Here is a 21,768-nt window from a genome sequence, read left to right as displayed (position 1 = left end):
TCTTCCAACTCAAGAAGTCTTAAGCCAGATCGTCTTTCTTCCATCAGTTACCTGCACCGCTGGCTGCACTGCCCGAGCCAGGAAGCCTAGCTGGTACCTGAGGCTTAAAAGTGCCTGCAAATGCCTATGATACCATATCCCACTCCTCTCTATGGCCCGGTCCAGGCCATCCTCTCATCTAGGGCAGGAGCCTGCCAACTTTCCATAAAAGGCGAGACAGTAAATATTTTAGGCTTTTTGGGCCATATGTTGTATCCGAGCTCTTCAACTCTGCCCTTGTGATGCAAAAACATACCATGGACGGTATGTAAACAAGTGAGTGTGTCTGTTCTGATAAAACTTGATGTACACACACAGGTCGTGGGCTGGCTTTGGCTACTGAGGCCGTAGTTTGCCAAGCTCTGGTCTAGAGCGTGGATACCCTTAATCAGGCCGTGCCAGAGGGGACTTTCTAGAACGCCCCTGATCGTGCCGCACCCCTGCTTGAACACCTGCATGGCTCCCTGAGGCCCAGAAGAGCAGTGCGGGGACCAGCGCGAGCCGCCTCCTGCTGTGTGTAAGGAGCCAGTGATGCTCGTCCGCCTCATGGCCGCTGGGTGGTCAGGCCTGGGCGGAAGGGGCCGAGCTGATGTCAGCTGTGCGTAGCGTGGATGTGGCCCGTAGAAAGCGCTCGGCATAGGAAGACAGTTGCTGTTGTTTGCCATCAGATTGCAGACCAATACCAACCAGAAGTTGAAGGGTAGAGCTGTGATGTGCTAACAAAAGCTGTTGGTGTCTGAAATACAATGAGGATAATGCTGGTAGCGAAACTTCTCAACTGGCATGTGTTAACTTCACTGTCTGTCGTTTGTTGTCCAGAAAATACCATCTGTGGCTGTTCAACTGAATGCTGTACTCACGGAAAAGCTCTGAGATGCCCTGCATGTTTTCCACGATTGAAATTCGGCTCTCTAGATACCACTGCTAACAGGTTAACCCGAGCTTGGCGGCGTGAGTCCTCCTGGGGCACGGTAAAGCCAGGCCTTTGCCTAGAAAATCAGCCCCGTTTCCCAGAGTCAGTGACACTCAACCCTGGGTCGACTCTGTTTGCTCCTTGTATTTCTGAGAAGCAGTAAAGCACCGTGACGTGCCTCCGCCTCGTGGATCCCTTGTATGTTCTGACACTACCTGCTAATCAGCCGATAGCAGGATTGCCTTGCACTCCAGACTGAGGGAGGTTCACGAGGTGGAACGGAGGAGTGGCTTACAGTGTTTATTAATGTATGTGCTAAACAAAAGCTTCGCCTCTGGGCATCCCGGTGCACGCTGGCTCCCTGCAGCCTGGAATACTGATGGCATGTTCTCTCAGAGCTGACTCCATTTTCCCATGGCCTGGGAAGCCCTGAAACAACTCAGCCAACCAAGAGGTTCTGTGAGTGTTTTGTGGCCATCACTCCAAAATGTCATTGCCAGAGAGGCACCGTGTAGGACAAGAGACTTCTCCCAAGTGAGGCTGGAGGGAGGCTTAGAATCAGGCCCAGAACAGCCACGCACAGACACCGCGCGAGCCCTTCACTCCTTTCTTTCGATGCGGGGTCCACAAACTTCCTCTGTAAAGGGCCATGTAGTAAATATTTTGGGCTTTGTGGGCCGTGTAGACCCTGTGGCAACTACTCAGCTCTGCCTTTGTAGCATGAACGTAGCCTTATACGTAATACAAGCGAACAGATGTGGTGGTGTTCCAATAAAACTTTATTTACACCAACAAGCGACGGAGCCAGGGTTATAACCCAGGGGGCCACACCAGAGTCACTCCTAACCACTGCCTATCCCGCCTGCCTGTCTTTCAGGACCACTGAAGTCCATGCCTGTGGCATTACTAAGGGTCGAAGGAAGGAGCAGCCCTAATGATAAAAGTTCTATCAAGGACCCTTTGTTCTTAAACATCCCTTAGGAGCAACCTTCCATGACTGATTCTGCCCAGAGCCCAGAGCCAAGAAAACATTTTTTCCTAGACAGTGTCGAATTTCCCCCTCCGTCTTTGGTGTCAGGCAGCTCCCATGTTGCATTTTATGTCCCACTGAGGCAGCCTCTCTGGGCAGGCTTCCTGGCATAACTCCGTCGCCTCCCCTCAGAAACCTAGTCACCCCCCTGCCCCAGCCCTCACACTTGGTTTGTGTGATGGTGCTGTGAAAATGGAGGGTCTGTGGTTCTCCTGTCTCCGTGCCTCCTGTGTAAGTCACCTCAGAGTACTTGGGGGAAGAGATTTAGTGATAATTCTGAAATGTGTGTGGAAACACAAACATTGTCTGCAACGTCGAGGTGAGAAATCAGAGCCGCAATCACTCCTCAGCTGCAGGAAATCTCGAGGCCTGTGAACATCTGGAAGGGAGCCACCAGGGTTGTTTTGTTAACATGGCAGGATTGTGGGTAGTTCTCCCCCACCGCCCCCGACCCCCTGAACTGGCTTCAGTGGTTCACTTTACAAGAGAATCTTATTTAAAACTCTGTTTGTACCGTGCCAGGCCTTAAGAACACTTGCCCGGCCGCGAGTGCCCGGCAATGCCTTTTATCACTGGGGATAAGATCTTTTGCTTCTGCATCTGGTGGCCCATGAGCTCACTCCTCTTCCTAGGCGCGTGCCAGAAAGCCGTCGGGGGCTGGGGGGGGATTTCAGGATTCCTCCCAGCCCCTTCCAAACCCAACAGGCTCAGATTTTCCACTTGTGCGATTGAGGTCAGCACCTGCATTCCGGCTGGCGGGCTCCCTGCACATGCGAGCGCCAGGCCTCAGGCAGGGGCTTCTCCCACTTGTCCTGGAATTTACCCCCCTCGTCCGTCCTCTCCATCCCAGGGCTGTTTGTGTGCCGCCTGGCCCCCAGGATCCGGGGGGCGTTCTACCGGTGACTGAGGACAGCCTGGCCCAGCCCTGGCTCTGGGCCACCAGGATGCAATGTTGGCCCCTGTGTTTGCTCAGGCCTTTGTGTGAGTTGGGAGGAGTCGTCTGGCTAGGCGAGGAACAGTGGGATGACTGTTGCTTGCAAAGAACCTTGTTCCCTTCCTTCTCAGCGTACCCAGAGAATGTGGAGCTTGGCAGCCATGACCACTGCCATTGGATTTTACTAGTGGTCACTGCTGCTGTCTCTCCTCCCGAGAGGCCACGCTGGACAAAGGGTTTTTGGCATCTGACGCCTGCGTTCCGAGTTTGCCATGTCCACTTGCCAAGCACCAGGCCATTGAGTAAGTCCCAGCCCCTCTGAGCCTCTGCGTCCTGCCCGTGAAGGTTGGGGTACTAATACCAACACAGAATGTGGCCCTGAGACAAGAAGTGTGTAAGTAATGGGTGAACCTCTCTCCAGGATTGGATTTGCCCCTCAGTCGGTCTCCTAATCAGTGAGGGCGACCAGCCATCCCAGTTCACCTAGGATCGGGGAGTTTCCTGGGAGGCTGGACCGGGACAGTCCTGGGCAAACTGGGGACAGCGGGTCACCTTATTTTCAGCCGCAAATGTCCACATTCTTTAAGCCAGCAGCATTCATTTAAAAACAAATACAAAAGCTGAATGAATGTAGTATGGGAGCCAAGCACCCTTGTTTTGTAGCCTGCTGTGCCCCCGACCCAGCTGCCTGATCCTTTCTCCAATTCATAGGGCACAGAAGGTTTCAGGGTACGGTGTGCAGTTGGGTGGAAGGTGCTCTCTGAGGTGCTTTGCTCAGGCAGGGCTGTTCCATGGGGGAGTCCGTGAATCCCTCCTCCACCTGAGCATCCCCTGCTACGGGTCACGCTTCCACCCTCCACGGTCCCCGGGGAGCGGGGAGTTCTCACATTTCCCCATCCTTGAGGAAACCAGGGCACACACAGGTCAAGAAGCTGCCCTCTGCTGAAAAGAGGCGGAGTTTCCCGCAGCCACGGGGCTCTCCAAAAGGAGGGCTGATCACCTCCTTCCATCGTTGCTTTGAGGACAGGGGCAAACCTCCTCACTGTGCCTAAGAGGCCCTGCGTGTTGGGCCTGGCCACCCTCTCCGTCCTAGCCCCTCGCCTCCAGGATCCAGGATCTCGTGACCAAAGGCCACCTTGTCCTCTAGGCCCACAGTCCCTTTCCCTCCCCCGTTCATCCTTCGACCTCAGCCCAGGGTGCAGGTCCTCGAAGGTACCTCCCCTGACCTGACCAGGCCAGCATCCCTCCCGGGTGCTCCAAGGGCAGGTGCCAGGAGCACTGGCCACCACTGCAGGCTCGGGGCCTGCCCACCGAGCAGATCTGTTCTGAATGAATGGAGCAGAGAAGCCCCACATTTAAGCCCTCACCTCCCATGCCTTTTCCCACGGAGCAGCCAGGCCATCTCTCTTAACCATTAACCGCCGACCATTCCCCTGACCCCGCCGGCAGCACGGCTGAGGCCGCAATCCCGGTAAGACCCCTTCCACCTCGATCCCCTCCCATCTTTGGCGAGGAAATATTTCTGTTTTATGACTAACTCTGCTCCTCATTTCTTGCGCGTTATCTTAATGAATTAACTGGGTCCCCATCGTTCCCCCGGCCCCCCGCGGTTTATGAGCTGTACAGCGATATCTGCGATCTTAGTCAACCCCACGCGGTTGTTGTGCTGGTTCCTATTACAGTAATTGGCATAAACTTTATTCTTTTGCAGAGAGATTTTTTGGCCCGCTGAGACCGCATAACCATCTGCCATAAATTGAGACTAGTACGGCTTATTTTGGTGAATGCAAAATTGGATCCCATTCTTTACTCCGTGGCTTGATTCAACTTCCAGATGGTTGATCCACATGAAGTAATAGGAACGCGCCACAGCTCTGCTTAGCTGAAGGTGGAGACGTAATATTTATTTGCTGATGTGGAGGCCTCCGAACGCTGCCCTGTCGGGATGTCAGTCTATAACACAGCAGCACAGAAATGTCAGCCTGTTTCATAGGAGCGACGGCCTTCCCCGACTTGCCACGGGGGACCCCCGGATGTCTTTTTTTTTTTTTTTGGTCTGCCCTTGACCTAATCTCAAGAGGTTTTGTTCTCTCCTGGGCTGTTTCTTATCAGCTAGGTCTGCCCGTGTAGCCGGCTTCGCATCTGCTTTGACTTTAGTGCCTGTGACATTTTCATTAATACTTCTTCAAGGTTGAGCCTTGCCTTCAAATATCCTGCGGCTCACAGAAGCCGGAGCTCAGCTGTGCCCAGCTCGGGGCCGCCGGGAAATTTGGCTCAGCGGTATCGACAAGCTCAGCCGTCTCCGCCCAGTTGGGCTAATCAATCCATTTGCATCTTTGCGTCTCCCCGCATGAGGCCTGCCACGCTGGGCGTGCTCTGAAGGAGATCGAGGTCAGCAGATTCGGGGTGCTTAGACCGCACTGGCACTTTTACTCCCAGGAGTCTTGACTGCCCCCTCCCCGCCTTGATGACCTGTCTCCCCACCCCAGCCCCGGCCAGCCAACCTTGCCCTTGTAAACTCCCCACCTACTCTAGCTCGGGACTTGAGAGGTAGGCCATGTTACCCCACCTACCCCGGGGAAGCCTGGGGCTCGGGGCCTCCTGTCAGCTCCCTCGCCCGCGTTCGAATCACTTGGGGAGTGTTTTAAAAACACATACTCCTGGGTCATGGGAGACCAACCGTTCCAATTTGCTCAGAACTGCCCTGGATTTAGAACTGGAGCCCTGCGTCCTGGAGAACCCCTAAGGTCTGGGCAAGTGGGGACAGTCGGTCACCCTACCTGGGTCCTCCTCCAGACCTGCAGAAGGAGGACCCCTGAGGGCTCAGGCCTAGGGGTCTGCATTTTGATCCGTTTCCAGCAGGGACGCTGGTGCACACTTGAACTCCGGAACCGCAGCCGGAAGCCACAAGTGCCCGCAGAGCCCATGCTCTCTCGCTCATGTGCCCGGCACAGCTTTTGCATCAATTTAGAACCAAATACCATCATAGTTTACTTAGATAGAGTGTTTGCTTCCCCGTCGACCGCGAGACCCTCGAGAGAAGAGGCTCTGCCCCGTTCACTTTTAAATTCTCAGTTCCCAGCTCTGTGCCTGGCCCGCAGTCGACACTCCAAACACACTGGAGGAATAATTAGATACAAGCAAATATTCATGGTAGGGAACGTGACCCAGACCTGTTTCCCACGTACTTTTCCAAAGTTCTGGGATGGACTCGATTAGAAATTAGATCAAGGAAATTCTAGTCAGGGCAGGAATGAGATCTAGGATATTTTTTAAGGGAACGAAAACCTTGGGAGCCCCAAGATGGAACAAGTAAGAAATTAGATCTAAGAAATTCTAAAATGGAGTGGACGGGAACTGTGACTGTTTTAAGATGGAATCGTTCTCTCTTCCTTAATCGGCCCGGGAGCTTCTGCAGGCAGAAGGAACGGGAGGTCGGATGCCTTGTACCTAATTATCAAAGTTCAACATCCCTTAGTGCCTTCAAATGTTGAATGTCTGCAGCTCCCCCAAATAATCGGAGCTGTGCATGAAGACGGACTCAAGTGTGAGGTCTCCAGGCTGGTGGGGGCGGGGGTCGGGTAGGGAGCCCAGAAAACAAGCCGAGCCAAGGGTAAAGGAGCGGGAACCAGTGTCTGGCCCCGGCAGGATCTCAGCACCAGGATCCTTCGCTTCTCCTGAGCAAATTTATTCTAAATTATCAGATCTCGCCACCTCATCTGTATGATAAAGATGGAAAGACTCCTCTGGATTGTGGTGCAAAAAAAGATTATTTGCATGGGTTTGCATTGCATGTCTGCAAAAACACTGCCCTTGGCTCAGGGTCCTGGTCGCACACCCTGCCCGCGATCATCGAGTCGGCAAGAAGGAACAGGTGCAAGGAACAGAGTCTGCGACTGCAAAAGGAGCCGGGTGCCCGCCTTAAGGGATTGGACCCGCCGGTTTGAACCCACTGGATTTAGTGGCCGTCAGCACGCTTGTTCGAGTATATCATCTAAGGCCCCCGTGAGACGGTGGAAGGAAGGCGGGACAGCCAAGTGGGAGACCTGGCTCAACGCCCCCACTCTCTGACTGGGTCAGGTGCGCCTTTCACTCCCTGCTTGTGATCGCGTAGGTTCCACCTTCAGAGCAGGTCCAGAATCCGACCTTTCTGACTGTGTCCACCACAACGACCCCCACCCCGTCTAGCTACCATCCTTTCTTCCCGGGTAGGTTGCTCAAGACCTTCCTAACTGGCCCCTTCCCCTCCCACAGAGGAGCCAGCGGGCTTCATTTAAGTATCTGACAAGTCACATCCCTCCTCTGCTCAAAGCCCCTCCATGTAACTCCAGCTGAAGTATAGATCTCTACTGGGACCGCCTCTCTGTGCCCAACCCCTCCTAGGCCTCCTCTCCCTCACTCCCCTCCAGCCGCGCTGGCCTCCTGCTGGCTGTTTCTCCAACACTCCAGGCAGCTCGCCTCGGGGACTTTGCAGTGGCCATTCCTGTGGCTCAGGACACTCTTCCACCAGAGCCCCTCCCAGCGCCCGCCCTCGTCCCACACAGATGCTCCAGGGTTCCCTCTTCCAGGGGGCCTTCCCAGGCCACCTCATATAAACCTAGGCTGTCCCCCTATCTGTCATAGTTCCTTACCCTTCACAGCACTTCTCACTACGTGCACGATGTGTGTGCGTGTGTGTGCGTGGGCGTGCCTGTGTACTGCTGGTCTCGCCCAGCTGGACTGGAAGTTCCACGAGAGCCAATTTTCCCCTGTCGTCCATTCCCAGAGCCAGGTGTGGTCCATACTAGGTGCTCAGAAAACACGTGCAAATGAGCAACTCTGACGTTTCTCCCGTGTCAGACCCGGCTGGCGACTCTTCGGTGAACCACACGGTAGTTGCAAAGATCACAATATAACCGAACAGGGCTGTCCAAATGTAATGATGGCCATTAGCATCTCTGTACCCCAGAGCGGCGATTCTGGAGCATTCTGTGTAATTGGAGCACAATTAAGCATATGGCAGTGTTTCCACCAGGCCGTACATCTGATTCTGAGCTTCCTCGACGTGGGCTCTGGTTTCTTTTTTCCCCTGTAACAACAAACCTGGATCCACCATCGGGCAGGCCCCGTGGTCTGGATCACAGGGGAATACTAGGGAATGAGATTCATACTAACAGGACTTAATCCTGAGACATTGGGCTATATATCCAGTGGCGATTTCCTGGATTTTGCAGCCAACATAAATAACAGCGAGAGGATTCCCGCTGTGTGACGTGAGCTGCGTCCTGCTAGTCTGGGGCAGGAAGCTGCCCAGCCTGGGCTGTTATTGATGGACCCGGCAGAGCCTCCCAACGGAATCAGTGGAGCTGCACACACCCCTTCCCCCCAGTGCCAGGCCCCTCACTGGCCTTGCTCATTCTTCCAGGAGTGCCGGGCACTGTGGAAAGCATTTTCGGGAAGGCAAGAGTTGAGAGACCGATGGCAGAGATGAGAATTAGGAAACACGTTGCCACCCTATTCAACCACGAGGTGAAATCCCTTTCCTGTGCGTACGAGTCTCCAAGTCCTGTCTTTCCGACTGGATGCGAACTTCCGGAGGTGGGGGAGGTGAGGTCTGCACTGCAGGTGGCCAGCGCATAGAAAGTTGGAAGTCATCTGCAGCACCTCGTTTTTATAGAAGAAATAACTAAAGAAGGAACGTGTGTCTAGCAGGGCAGGATTAGAAATAACTTGCCTCTCCATCCATGGGGAAATGGACCGATAAAATAGGGGATGGTCATGCACTGGAATATTATACAGTAGTTGAAAGGACGGGGCTACCCCTACACGTACCAGCAAGGATGAATCTCGAAAATTAATGCTGACGAGAAAAGAAAATTGCAAACAAGCCACAGAAATGATATCTCTTACGTTCATTTAAAAACCACCTACACATTGTTATTTGTTGTTCTTAGATACATAAGTATGTACCTAAAGGGGTGGCAGGTGTCCTGGAAGGATGAAGCTACATGAAAAACGTGGTGGCCCATGTCCACGGTAGCAAGGAGCGGAACAGACTGGTGGGGAAGGTCTGGCCAGACTGATGATAAAACTGAGCTCTCCTGGCTGAGTGTCCTTGAGGGAATACGTTAATTCCTATGCACCTGCCAATCAAAGATAAGTCAATCAGTCGAGCCCCACCTTGGGTAGAGAGATTACTTAAAAAATATATCCCAAGAGAAGTAAGTCAGACTCCCAGTGTCTCCCAGCCTACAGTGGCACAGTCCAGGCCTGGGTCCCCGAGCCTCCATCTGCCTCTTCTGTGGGTTTTCATTAAATACCTGTTCAATTCATACGACTTCTGCATTCATAAAGCCAATATACTAGAAGAGCGTGCTTGCCCCCCCAAAAAAAGATTACTGAATCCTGCAGATAAAAATCCACCTCCTAGTGCATCCTCCCCTCTCCCCTTGACAGTCCGTTGATCCCTTGATTTGCATGGAACACTGCCGTGCCTGCTTATTCTTCCTGGTCTGTTGCTTTTGCTGTTCTCGCTGCTTGCTCTTGTCGCAGGAGTCTGATCAGCGGTAGTTCCCCATGCCTTGGAGGTCTTTTCTCTTCCCATGACTCAAGCTTTCCCTCGGTTCTTTTTTTTTTTTTTCCCTTCTCTTTATTCAACCCACGTGTCTTGAGTAGGTTCTCTGTGCCATTAGCTCTACTGGGTGGGAACCAAATGTCAATGCAAGATTGTTCCTCTCTTCAAGGGGGATTCGAATTTAATACTCCCCCTTTCTTAGGCAGGTCAAGAAACGTAAGGCAAGGCCAGGGGTGGAGAAACGGATGCCTACAGGGAGAGGTCCTCTGTTCCAAGCAGGCTCTCATAAAGGCCACTGACACCCAGGCACGTATGCAGAGGAGGGTGGGCAGAAGGGAGAGGGAAGTGGAAACGGGGTTTATAAGAATGCTGGAAGGGCCTGGAAGTCCACATTCCATTTCAGAGACAGCGGATCTCTCCTCCTGTCTGCAGCCCTCAAGGACTAGTAATGTGAGTTTGGGGGAAGGAGGGCCCCAGCTGGGAGTCCACACAGGTTGAGACAATTAGGAGGATAACTTGGGCTGAGTCATCTTGGCAGAGGCCAGGAGGAGAGTGTTGGGTGGGTGGGGTCCCCAATCAGCATAATTGCTCCAGACTTCTGCTTCTCTTTGACACAGCAGTAAAATAAGTTAATCCACGGCTTGAAAAGGGTTGAGTCTGCTCATGCAACGTGGCATTAACAGCAAAATCTGCCCAGACCTGACACCAGGATGACCTGGAAAAGACCCTGTCCTGGGGCAGGAGCAGAGAACCTAGAGGGGAAAACAGGCATATTATATCCCTGCCTCGAGCCTCCGTGCCCCGATCAGCAAAACAGGAATAATGCTGTGTTCCATCAATTCTAAAAAAATCTGTCCCTCCCCACCCTGCATTTTAATAGCTCTAAAATTGTGATGCGGTTTACAACTGATAATGTCCTAGATTTGGTGAAATATGGTGCTAAGAAGAAAAAACCAGGAGAATCATACAGTTTATGGCACGCTTACTCGGTGCCAGGCACTGTTTCCAGGAAATTTACGGTTTACTCCTCTCAACAACCCTATGAAACGAATACTGATTTCATGCCCATTTTACGGATGGAAAAACTGAGGTTTCAAGATGATTCATATGCCCTAGTTTCCAAAGCCCATGGTCTTTCGATGCTTCCATGTGCACATGTAACTTGGAACGCTAGCACATTTAAATGTTCAGCTTGGTGCCTGACCGCATAGTAGGTGTTTGATTGTGTCTACCGCTCCAAGCTGCCCTCTGTTCAGAGCATAGCACCGCCAGCCACGTGGAGGTCCAAGATATGTTTGCTACATGCCAGACTAGGTGGGCGAACAAACTTCCTGTTACCAATGCCTTGCACGATGTCGTGTCCCGGCCCACCCCCGGAGGTCACGTGGACACAGCACCACGGCTGTGCTGTCCGGCCAGGTGAGTGAGCAGCCTGGCTGCAAACGCCAGAGAGTTAACGCCCCCCAGCCCCACCCCAGGAGCAGCCTTAGTCAGAGCAGGATGGGCGTGGGGGGATACATACCTCAGCTCCCTCGTCTCTCGGGTGGGGCGCCGCTAGTGTAATCTGCACAGCCTCCCAGAGGGCCCCAAAGGAATGCCGCCCTGGTGCCCACAGTGTTATCCCAGTCCTTGATGTGTCCTTATGGGCCCTCCTCTCCTCTCACTTCCCCACTCCGGGCTCCACTTCCTGGGTCACCTGCCAAACAAGCTGCTTGCCTCCCAATCCTTGCCTCGGGGTCTGCTCTGGGGGGAACCCAGCCAGCATAGGGGTGTCAAAGGAATCCAGTGACAATCCAGGAGACCCCCAAGGAGGACAAGAGGGGCCAGGCCCTGAGATAACCATCAGCAAGATGCCGCTGGCTGCAGGGAGCTCCCAACTCTGCTGCTGGGGGCTGCTCAGCCCGAGGATCCGCTGAGGCTGCAGACGGTGGCAAACAAAACCAAAAACAATGAGGAATGACACGTGAATCCGTCACTTGCCACTGTGCGTAGGGATAGGGCTGACTGCAAGGTGAGGCCCGTGCTGGCCCTGGCACACACTTAGACGCTGCAGCAGCCCCGAGACTGTGGAAACTACCCTGGGCTCGGAGCCAAGCTCACCTGGGTCTGGCTGCCAGCTCTGTGGCTTCCCGGCTCTGTGACCTTGGACAGGTCACATGCCCTGTCTGAGCCTCACTGTTCTCATCTGTACAGTGGGAGTAATAAAGGTCTCTGTGTCACAGGTTGCTGAAAGGGTGCATGGAAATAATGTGCGTAAAGTGCCTCGCATGGAGCTGAGTACAGAATAACCCCTCACTGCAGGGGCTGGGTCTGCAGGTGGCACTGAATGCCAGCTTTGGGGACTTGCAACATCTGTGTTTCCATTTCCTCTTATCTGAAAAACAGGGGGTGGGGGGAATACCCTCACCATGGAGGTATTGTAAAGGCTTGAAGAGATTATGTACAGAAAGCTCAGGGTCCGTGTGCAGCAGCCACACAGCAAATGCTAGCTGGGACCATTGGTGTTAGGAGCTAATCAAATTTATTTTATTCCCCAGACACTTCCTATGCTCCCGTCACACTGGTCTTTTTGGGTCCTACCGCGGTGCCTTTGCACATGCAGTTTCTACTGGCTGGAATACTGTTCTCTCCTTTCTTTGCCTAGTTACATCCCCGGACCTTTAGCTCTTAGCCCGTGTGGCACTCCTTCAGGGAAGCCCTCTGTGGCCCCACATTCTCTTGGCATCATGTACCCCCCTTGTCTTCTGACGTATAGCTTCATGGGTCAGGACTGTAAAGAAGAGACTGTAAGTCCACGGCCTAGCAGAGCCAGCTCTGTCTGCAGACAGAAGTTACTTCTTCTACTTCCCTTAGAAGAAGGGTCCCTTTTTACCTGTGCAGGTGACACTCTAGAACTCTCCACTGAACCTGGGGCCTTGGGATGCACTGTGGTTATGAGGCCATTGAGTGCCTCAAAGTCATCATTGCTGGGTCAGATTTAATTGCATGCTAAGGAGCAGATGGCCACCCCGGGTGGCTCTGACACATCGCTCTCTTTGCTCGCCTGGCAGTGCGGCCCCAGAGGGGGCCTTTGTTCTCAAGACTCACGCACGAGTCAGGCTGCGGCAGTCGGATATGTTGCAGGCCATTCCCGTCTGTTGTGGAGCCTTCTCCAGCCATGCTCCCTCCTGGTCTGCACGAGGGAGAGTGTCAGGACAGGGGTGCAGGGTGGGGGGACAGCGAGGGCACAGGAATGGTCAGCAAGGGGAAAAGAAGGCCCCAGGGGCAAGAGTTTTGTCTTCAGCTCTCAGGAGGGCGGCAGAAGTTGCTGGCGAAGGCCAGGGATGGCACCCAGCACCACTCAGGGGCTCAAGGTGCCCCCTCAGAGTCAGCGGCCCAGGCTGTCCCAGCAGCACCGTGTGCAGCGGCGTCTCTGCACGTCGGTGTGCGCCTGTGCCTGGGCGCGGAGTCCCTGGGGCCTCACGTGCTTCACGGCACCTAAGCGCCATCAAGCTGCGGCCCCTCTTCATGTCTCCCACGTGAAGCAATGTGTTCTGGGGGCTTCCAGGCTCTGTTCAGTCCTGACTCTAGAGCAGAGGTTGCTCGAGGCTTCCCCCCCTTAGTTAGTGGATATTGAGATGATGCTCGCGGGAAAGCAGCTTCTAGAGTCACTTCTTAAATTTTTGAGAGTCGGTGGGTGGCGCCTCTGCGTTGTTACCAGGGAGCGTGCATAGCTCCCATTGCGAACTGTTGGCCTTTGCGGTTGTCTGAAGGAGTTATGTTGTGACCTCCTGCCAGTCACTTTACCTCTATGTTTCCACTTCAGGGAAATGGGGATGGTAATCCAGTGGAATCCAGTTCCAGCCCAAGGCTGGGCTACTTTGCTCCTTCCCCTTCATGGTCCATGATCAAGGTTTCTAGAAAGAGAATCCAGATTTTCCTTTGGGAACCAGCCCCCATCCCATCTCAGACTGTGGCTCTGGAGTGGGGCTGATCCCACTCCCTAAGTCCAAGTGTGGGTCTTGGTGTAGACCTGGCCAATGAAATACCACTGTGATTGCCTGAGAAATGGGTCTATCTGAGCCAGCAAGTGGCAGCACTAGGACTTAGGTTGAAAGTACTGTGTGCCAAGCATTCTCTTTCTGGTGGGGTTGCTAAGCCAGAGCCAAGCCTTGAGCTTCTGGGGGCAATCCTATCATCAAAGAGAGAGGCTCTATCTGGAAAGACGCCAGACAACAGAGCCAAGACACAGAGGCCGGTTTCTTAACTGAGCACCTGGATGCAGCCATGCCTGAAGCTAATGCAATTACATAAGTCAATGCATTTCTAAGCCAGTTTAAGCTTGGTTTCTTTCACTTTCTTCCTAACTGTTTTGTGGACCCCAGTCACAGCCCCTTCAAGCATACTTACTGCATAGGAGCTGGAATCATCTTTCCAAAGTTCAAATTTGACCTTGTCACTACTGTTTAAACCCTCCCATGGCTCCCCAGTGCCTTCAGGATAAAGTGTAAATTCCTTAGCCTGGTGTTCAAGCCCTCTAGACCTGGGTCTGTCAACAGCAGCTTCCTTTCCTGCTCTGTCCCTCAAGGGCATTACATTCGGGTATACACTGATCAGTCCCCATAACTTTATGCCCTGCCTCATGCTGTTCCCTCAGCTTGAATGCTTGTCTCCATTGAACCTCCATTCTGTGTTCAGTTCCAAGGCCATTCCCAGTGCAGCTGGGTAGAGCTTTGCACACTGAAATTACTTGCTCATAGAAGCAGTAGGAGGGTGTGTTATAAACTCAGGTCCCTCAACCACTGAGTTGGATTCTCTAGGGATGGGGCCCGGGAATCTCTGATTTTAGTAAAAGCCCCTGAGGGTTTTCCACTCTCTTGCTGTTTGACTTCCTCCACGGAATCTCAGTTGCTTGGTCTGTAAAATGGGCATAATCTCCCTGAAAAGATGGCGGAGGGAATGAAGTACAAAAATATTTATATAAAGCCTTGGCATGACAAGGGGCACTTAGAAGATGGTCTATAATGGCTATAATGGTCATCGTTATTACTCTCTCTTGTAGGGTGACAGCTCTCCCCGTCTACCGCGGACTGACGGGTTTCCTTGAATGTAAGGCTTTCAGTTTTAATGCTGGGAAGGTCTCAGGCAAATCAAGATGAATTGGGTACTCTATATCTCTTATCTCACCCCCCCACCCAGTGCCAGATCAAAGATGTTGCTTACTGGCTTCCCCGGCCAGTAGGAATCACTGAATCTGGGGCCCCAACAGATGGGCTGTAAACTCAGTGAACAAAGGCATAAATCATTTTTGAAAATATTAAGAATTGGCGTTTTCCTTCCTGGAGTCGTGTGTTCTGCGTATTGCCCTTCGGCCCACTGAAGGGGTCACATTATGACCTTATGACCCCCACCCTACATTCCCTGGCCTCTCAGCCTCACCCACACGGAGGATGGGGCAGAGAAAACCGCGTTGGCCAAACTCCGGCCTGAATTTTCTGAGTTCCTGATGCTCCAAGCTCTACCTCTGAATATTGCCTCCATTAGCGTCCTGAGGATTTTTTTTGCTTCCCCTGCATTGAGTTCCTGGATTTATTCTGAGCCAAACAGCTCCTCACCCAAACTCCTCTGCCTCCTTTTAAAACCCAAGGCCACATCCAGCCTCGCAGGCCCAAACCACGCTTACATAACCCACGGTGACACAAAATGTGAGGCCAGCCGGACCGGGGCTGGGGCTGCCCGCGCCGGAGCACAGGGGACATTCTGTCCTGCAAAATGATGCTGTTTGGTTGGGGTGTGTGTGTGTGCGTGTGTGCGTGCGCGTGTGTTTTTCCTCTCCTGTAATTCAAAAACAGCTCCTTTTGCTCAAGCTGTCAAAAAGAAGAAGAAGAAAAAAAGTCTGCAATAATTTCAGTGTTGGGCCCCGATCAAGAATCGCAAATGCTAAGAGAATATTTTCCAAAGTTGTGAAGCGAGTAGGAGTCGCCGAGTTACGGGAAATCAGAGGCTGACCTTGTGTAATTTCCAGGGGCCCTGTCTCCTGGCTCGTGCCTCAACGGCGGTGATGAGGTTTTTCTTTGATCATCGTTGCTCTCGCAAGGATCTGGTCCCTTCCAGACCAGACCACGCGCCAGGCGCTTCTATCCCTCGTCCTACTTCTTCCTTCCGAGCAGGTCCCCTTCTTATCCCATTTGGCTTAGGAGAGAAACCAAGTGCACTGGTCAAGGTCAGTGGATTGGTTATGGGGGAGGGGTGATTTGAATCCAGTTCTACCTGACTCCAACGTGCAGACTCTCACCAGCACGGAACGTGGATGGAAGCACCTACTGTGTGCAGAAAGACATGGTTTCATCTTTCCTGGGGCTTTCTTGCTGAATATCCAGCTAACACGTAGCTTTTAAGCTTCTAACCTGTCTTCTGAAAGCGGCATTTGGTGCTTCCAAGGGGGGACTTATGCTCAGGAGGGCGGCACCTCTAGCTACACCGTGCGGCTCATATAGACGGGGCTGTGAGGGATGCCCCTATAACCTACTTCTTTGATGGAGAAACCTGAGGCCTGGGGTTAACCCCAAAGGGGCACTTAGCCCAGAATCTGCCTCCATGGAACAGGCCAAAGAGAGAAAGAAACTGCCAGCCTGTTGAACACCTCCCACGCGCAGGGTGGACCTTGCCTGGTTTAATTTTTGCAACAATGTCTGAAGCCAGGTGCTGCTGTATAGACCCACGTTAGAAATGGCAAAATTGGGCTCAGAGAGGAAAAGGGATGGCCCAAGGTCACACAGCCGGGAAGCAGGAAAACCGGGATGAGACCCAGCTTCACCCATTCCACTGGTGGGTCCTGAGCACCCACTCTGTGCTAGACGGGGGCCCTGGCAATATGGAGGTGAATGAGACACACTTCCTGACCTTCAGAAATCTAGTTGAAGACATGGGTCATTGACTTCACAAGATGACAGTATTGGGATGGGGTTAGCACCTGGGGCCAGGAGAGCTCGGAGGAGCCCCCTGGATGGTCAGGGAGGGCTTCCTAGAGGCGGTAATCATCTATATTGAGACCTGCCAGTCTGGGAGGCCCATCATAGCAAAGGATGAGTTTGTCCTGGCCACCACTGTGTTCCCCAGTACGGTGCCTGGGACATTTCAGACGCCCAAAATGAGGGCGTTAGATCACTGAATGAATGGGAGAGGTCAAGGTCGGAGGCATGGATCGTCACAGAAAGAACAATGGCCCCCAAAGAGGCCAAGTCCTAAGCCTTAGAGCCTGTGAATATGTTTCCTTGTGTGGCAAAAGGCACTTTGCCGATGTGATTAAGGTGATGAATCTTGAGATGGGGCGTTACCCTGGTTTATCTGGGGTAGAGGCTCTGTAATCATAGGAGCCCATCAAAACAGAGCATTTTTCCTGAGTGTTCAGAGGGAGATGGGACTGTGGAAGAATGACAGGAGAGATGCTGCGTTGCTGGCTTTGAAGATGGGAGAAGAAGGCCCACGAGCCTGGCCAGGGGGCAGCCTCGAGAAGCCGCAAGAGCCAAGAAAACACAACCTCCCCTATAGCCTCCAGCAAGAAACACCTTAATTCTAGCCTCAGAGACCCCAGCCTCCAGAACTGCAGAGTAATAAATGCGTGGTGTTGGAAGCCATTCGGTTTATAGTAGATCGTTACAGCAGCAACAGGGAGCGAAGACAGTATGGGGAACAGCGTGCGTGCAAAGGGCCGGGGGTGAGGATGGACACACTGTGCCAACGGGAGCCCTGAGGCCGGTATGCCTGCTGCTCTCCTCGCCCTTACTTACCAATAGACAGCCAGCGACACAGGCGGGCCCCTAGCCGCACAGGCAGGCACCTGAAGGCTCCCCGGGGTGCATCCACAGCTCACGGGGCAGACCCACTGGCGGGTCTCACTCAGAGAACACCCTTCCTCTCTGGCCTGCCTTCTCTCCAAGGCTTTTGTGAGAACAAGGTGAAATAGGGCCCTTTGGAAAAAGGAAGAAGTCTGGGCCAACCTAAGGGATGTCACCTGTCTGCATGAAGCCCGAGGTTCCGTCCCCGGTTTGCTTTCGTGGCCATAATACAATTTCTTGAAACAATGGGGTCTCCTGCCTGAGCTTCCCCTGAGCCCTGTGAGCATCTGCAGGGCCAAGAGCGATAGACCCGGTATGTGGAGGAGGACAGAGATGCTCAGAGAGGTTCCCTCACCCACCCAAGGGAGCCCAGCATGCGGGGCGGAGCTCAGCTCGTCTCCGTGCGCCCTGATGCTCTTTTCGGTTCCCCATGCTGCCTCTTGCCTGAAAGAGGAGTGACGTACACATACTTTTTTACTGGGGCAAAATACATGCAAAGTGATCATTTGGGCCATTTTTAAGTGAATGATTCAGGGGCGCCTGGGGGGCTCAGCTGGTTAAGCCGCCAGCTCTGGATTTCGGGTCAGGTCGTGATCTCAGCGTTCTGAGATCGAGCCCTGCGTCCCAGCTCCGTGCTCAGCAGGGAGTCCGCTCTCTCCCTCTGCCTCCGCCCCCCCCCCACTCTCTCTCTCAAATGAATCGATACACCTTAAAAAAAAATAAAGTGAGTGACTCGGCGGCATTGAGTACGTTTACAAAGTGGTGCAACCATCCCTTCTACCTAGTTCCAGACTATTCTCACACCCAAAGGAAACCCTGTACCCATTACCACAGTCACCCCTCATGCCCACCTCCCCCCAGCTCCTGGCCACCCCCGATCTACTTCCTGTGTCTGTAGGTGTCCCTGTTCTAGACCACTTCACATAAATGGAATCACGCGATACGTGGTCTTGTGACTGGCTTCTTTCCCGTGAGCACGACGACGTCCGCAAGCATCTGGACTCCACGCCTGCGTAAGGCTGGCTAGTACTCCGTTGTACGGAGAGACCAGGTTTTGCTGATCCATTCAGCTGTTGCTGGACCCTGGGTTGCTTCCTCTTTCTGGCTGCTAGGCGTGCTCCTGTGCAAGTTTTGGTTGGAACCCTGGCTTTCGATTCTTTGGGGGCATTACCGCGGAGTGGACCTCCAGGGTCATGGGCATGACTCTGTATTTAACTGAACTGCAGGTTCGGTTGTGTCAGCACAGAACCTGGGGCAGCGGGGAAGGTCCGTAGACCTGTGCGGACGTCTCCACCTGCTCGTTAGCTACAGGCTGTCCTCGCGCTGCTGCTGGGGCTGGGGGCGAGCAGCCAAGGCAAAGTGCCTCCAACCACATAGACAATCTGGGAATGTGATGTGTGCCCCGAGATAGGGTATGTGATGTGTGCCCACTGCGATAGGTAACACCGGGGCTTCCTCTAGGAAGTGACGTACAGGTGATCTGCGACGGGTGAGGCAGCCATGCACTGGAGAAGAGGGACAGCGAGAGGATTTCAGGCAGAGGGGACAGTGTTGCAAAGACACGTCTGCTGGAGAGAGCTTTTGGTGTCACCCAAACTCCCCTTTTGTAAAGAGGGAGAGACTGAGGCCCCGGGAAGGGAAGGGACTGGCCCAAAGCTTACCATGGCTAAAGGCCAAATCAGGATCCGTGTCCACACCAGCTGCTGATCCCAGCCTGAGACAGAGGGCGCTGGCCAGTTTTAAGAGAGCAGGAGTGGTCCCGAGTCCCCGTTGGGGACTGTGCACGTATGGGTGGCGTGCTTGGTGCAGATCTGTCACCTGTCTCACAGCCCTGATCCCTGGCCCTTGCTCATGTGAAGGGCCCTTTATTAGCCCCCCATCACATCCCCTAACGCTGAGCTCCTGCTGGACCCCGACAGACGTTGGCACAGAGTGGGCTCTCAGTACAAAACGTCGGCAGTGTTTTCAGCTGCTCTCGATGCATAGGACCTGGTCCCATGAGAAAAGTCAGAAGCCATGACCAGAGTGGGCCCAAGGTCTCAAGATACAGTTTGATTCTAGAAAGATCATTTTGGAGGGGGGGGGCGGGAGGGGACGCCTGGGTGACTCAGTGGGTTAATTATCCAACTTGTGGTTTTGGCTCAGGTCATGATCTCAGGGTCGTGGGATCGAGCCCCATGTGGGCTCATTTGGTGGCTGGCAGGTGCAAAGCTGTTGCTCGTGCACCCAGCAAAGGGTGGGGAGTTGGTGGCCACTTTTCATTTGAACATCCTCTTTTCCGGAGATGTCCCTTCTCTCAAGGAGGTAACCAGGGTGCAGTTACCTCAATAAGCCGAGGTCCAGACCCAGCTGGGCTAGAGGGCTGCCACGGCCCCTGCCTCATTGTGTGACTTTGGCCGAGTCACTTCACCTCTGCGTCTTGGCAAAGAGTCAGGAGAGTGGTTTTGAGAACTAAAATGAAATGAAATGAAATGAAATAAAATAAAATAGACTAGACTAAAATAAAATAAAATAAAATAAAATAAAATAAAGAGTGGCTGCTGTTGTTCATGGGGTGTCGAGCTCCTTTTGTTGTGTTCTCAAGATAGCTGTGTGAAGTTCAGGGAAACTGAGGCACAGGGCGATTACATGAATTTTTTTATTGTGAAATTTGCATAACATACAATTCACCATTTTAACCATTGTAAATACAGGGTCTCATTCCTCGGCGTTTAGTACATTCCCAAGGTTGTACACCCACCATCACCACATAGTTCCAAAATGTTTTCGTCACCCCAAAAGAAGACCCTGAATCCATGAGCTCTAACTCCCCATCCCCCTCTCCTCTGAGCACCGGGCAACCACTAACCTGCTTTCTGTGTCCGCGAATCAGCCTATTCTGGATGCTTCCTAGAAATGGAATCGCCACAATATGTGACTTTCCTGTCTGACTCGTTCCCTTGGCATAATGTTTTCAAGGATCCTCTGCGTCGTAGCATAGATCAGTCGTTCACTGTTTTTTTCTTTGCTGAATAATATTCCGTCATAGGAACTCATGACATTTTGCTCATGCATTCATCCGTTGATGGACATTGGGTTTTTTCCACCTTTCTCGGCTGTTATGAATAGCGTTGCTATGTACATTCATGGCTAGGTTTTTGTTGGAACAAACATCTGTTTTTAATTTTCTTGGGTATATACCTAGCAGTGGAATTGCTGGGTCATCTGGTAACCCTACAGTTTCACTTCTTGAGGAACGTGAATCTACTTTGAACGCCCCCTCCGTCACGCAGCTGTGAACATCCAGGTGGAGCCGGTGTTTCTGATTCAAGTCCAAGTTCTCCCCCACTGTGCCGGCCTCATGCTGAGGGCCACGGAAGTGCCTGTGTGCTTTGGGGCACTACACAGCCCTGAAGAACGGTCACTGTCATTTATTAGGAACTCAATGAAGGCATGGTCTGGAGTCGATGGGGTTCCTTCAGAGGAGGTGAGGCCAGTCGGCCGGAGAGTTTCCGGGGGACGTGCTCATGTATGAACTTGAAGGAATAGGGTGTGTAAGGGATTGAGTGGCTGTCGGATGTCCTCTCGGGTGACCGGTGAGTTAGAGCTCAGAGGTGGGCATGTATTCCACGTCTGTGACCATCAACAGGATGGAGAGGGTACATAGGAAACAGTTCAGAAGATCCAAGAGACCCAGGTTAAGCCTGGCTCTGTCACGTGGACCCACACGTCCCTACACCTCAGTTTACCCATCCGTGGAACGGTACTACCAGCCTGAATCTCCCCAAGGGCTGAGGCTCAGCAGGCCTGTGCGTGGGCGGGCCGGCACCTGTCGGGGGCTCAGTGAATCACACAGTTGGCACTGCTATAATGATGGCTGTCAGGATTATTTCACCTTAGAGACTTCCCAGCCCGGGTCCAAGGCCCAAGTCTGCCCTGAGCTAATCTTGTTCCTAAAAAAGGCACAAGGCAGATTCCGTTTCAGGGCTCACCCTCACGTTTGAAACAGGCTCCTCACCCAATTTCTGAACCGTTTTGCAGTGTGATCTCCCCTTCACCGCTAATATCTTTAGGGATTTAAAAAATATATTTGCAACAAAGAGGCCTTTGTCTGCTGGCCTGGGCAGCCTGGCGGAGATATTACTCGAAATCTGATCGGCAGATGCTGGCCGCAAGCCTGCTGTATTGTGCTCCAGCCGCAGGGGCGGTGGCTGTGGCTGGGTTAAATTGGGCCTTTTGTCGGGGCGGGAAGGGCCACCGGCCATGTGACCCAGCAGGGCTTTCACCTCGCAGGGGCCAGCAACCTCTCCCCTGAAGTCGCCCGACCTTGGGGATTTATCACAGCAGCCCCAGGAGGGGTGCCAGCTCCACCCCTGCTTTCCAGAGGAGGCCCTGTCGAGGGACTTGGCCAAGGTCACCCGACATGCGAATGGCACAGCTGGGATTTGGACTAGGATCTGAGCACAAGCCCTGCACTCCTCTGTGGGACCAGGCATCGGGTTT

At 53.1% G+C, this 21,768-nt stretch overlaps 1 protein-coding gene across 3 annotated transcripts in view; it reads left to right on the top strand.

The window, feature by feature from the left end:
• Nucleotides 1-6,665, top strand: part of PITPNB (phosphatidylinositol transfer protein beta) — a 71,212-nt gene extending 64,547 nt beyond the window's left edge. For 2 of the 3 annotated variants that reach the window (XM_040619664.1, XM_040619661.1), the window contains one exon: nucleotides 859-1,130. In XM_040619664.1, coding sequence (XP_040475598.1) covers nucleotides 859-912 — 54 coding nt within the window. In that variant the 3' untranslated portion in view covers nucleotides 913-1,130. Of the gene's footprint in view, nucleotides 1-858; nucleotides 1,131-3,047; nucleotides 3,219-4,627 lie in introns of those variants that run through there. The other variant, XR_005831667.1, reaches the window with a different exon arrangement.
• The last annotated feature ends 15,103 nt before the right edge of the window (nucleotides 6,666-21,768 follow it).

This window comes from Ursus maritimus, unplaced genomic scaffold (genome assembly GCF_017311325.1).
Source record: "Ursus maritimus isolate PB19 unplaced genomic scaffold, ASM1731132v1 scaffold_33, whole genome shotgun sequence".
NCBI classification, from domain to species: Eukaryota; Metazoa; Chordata; class Mammalia; order Carnivora; family Ursidae; genus Ursus; species Ursus maritimus.
This window is presented reverse-complemented; position numbering and strand designations above follow the sequence as displayed.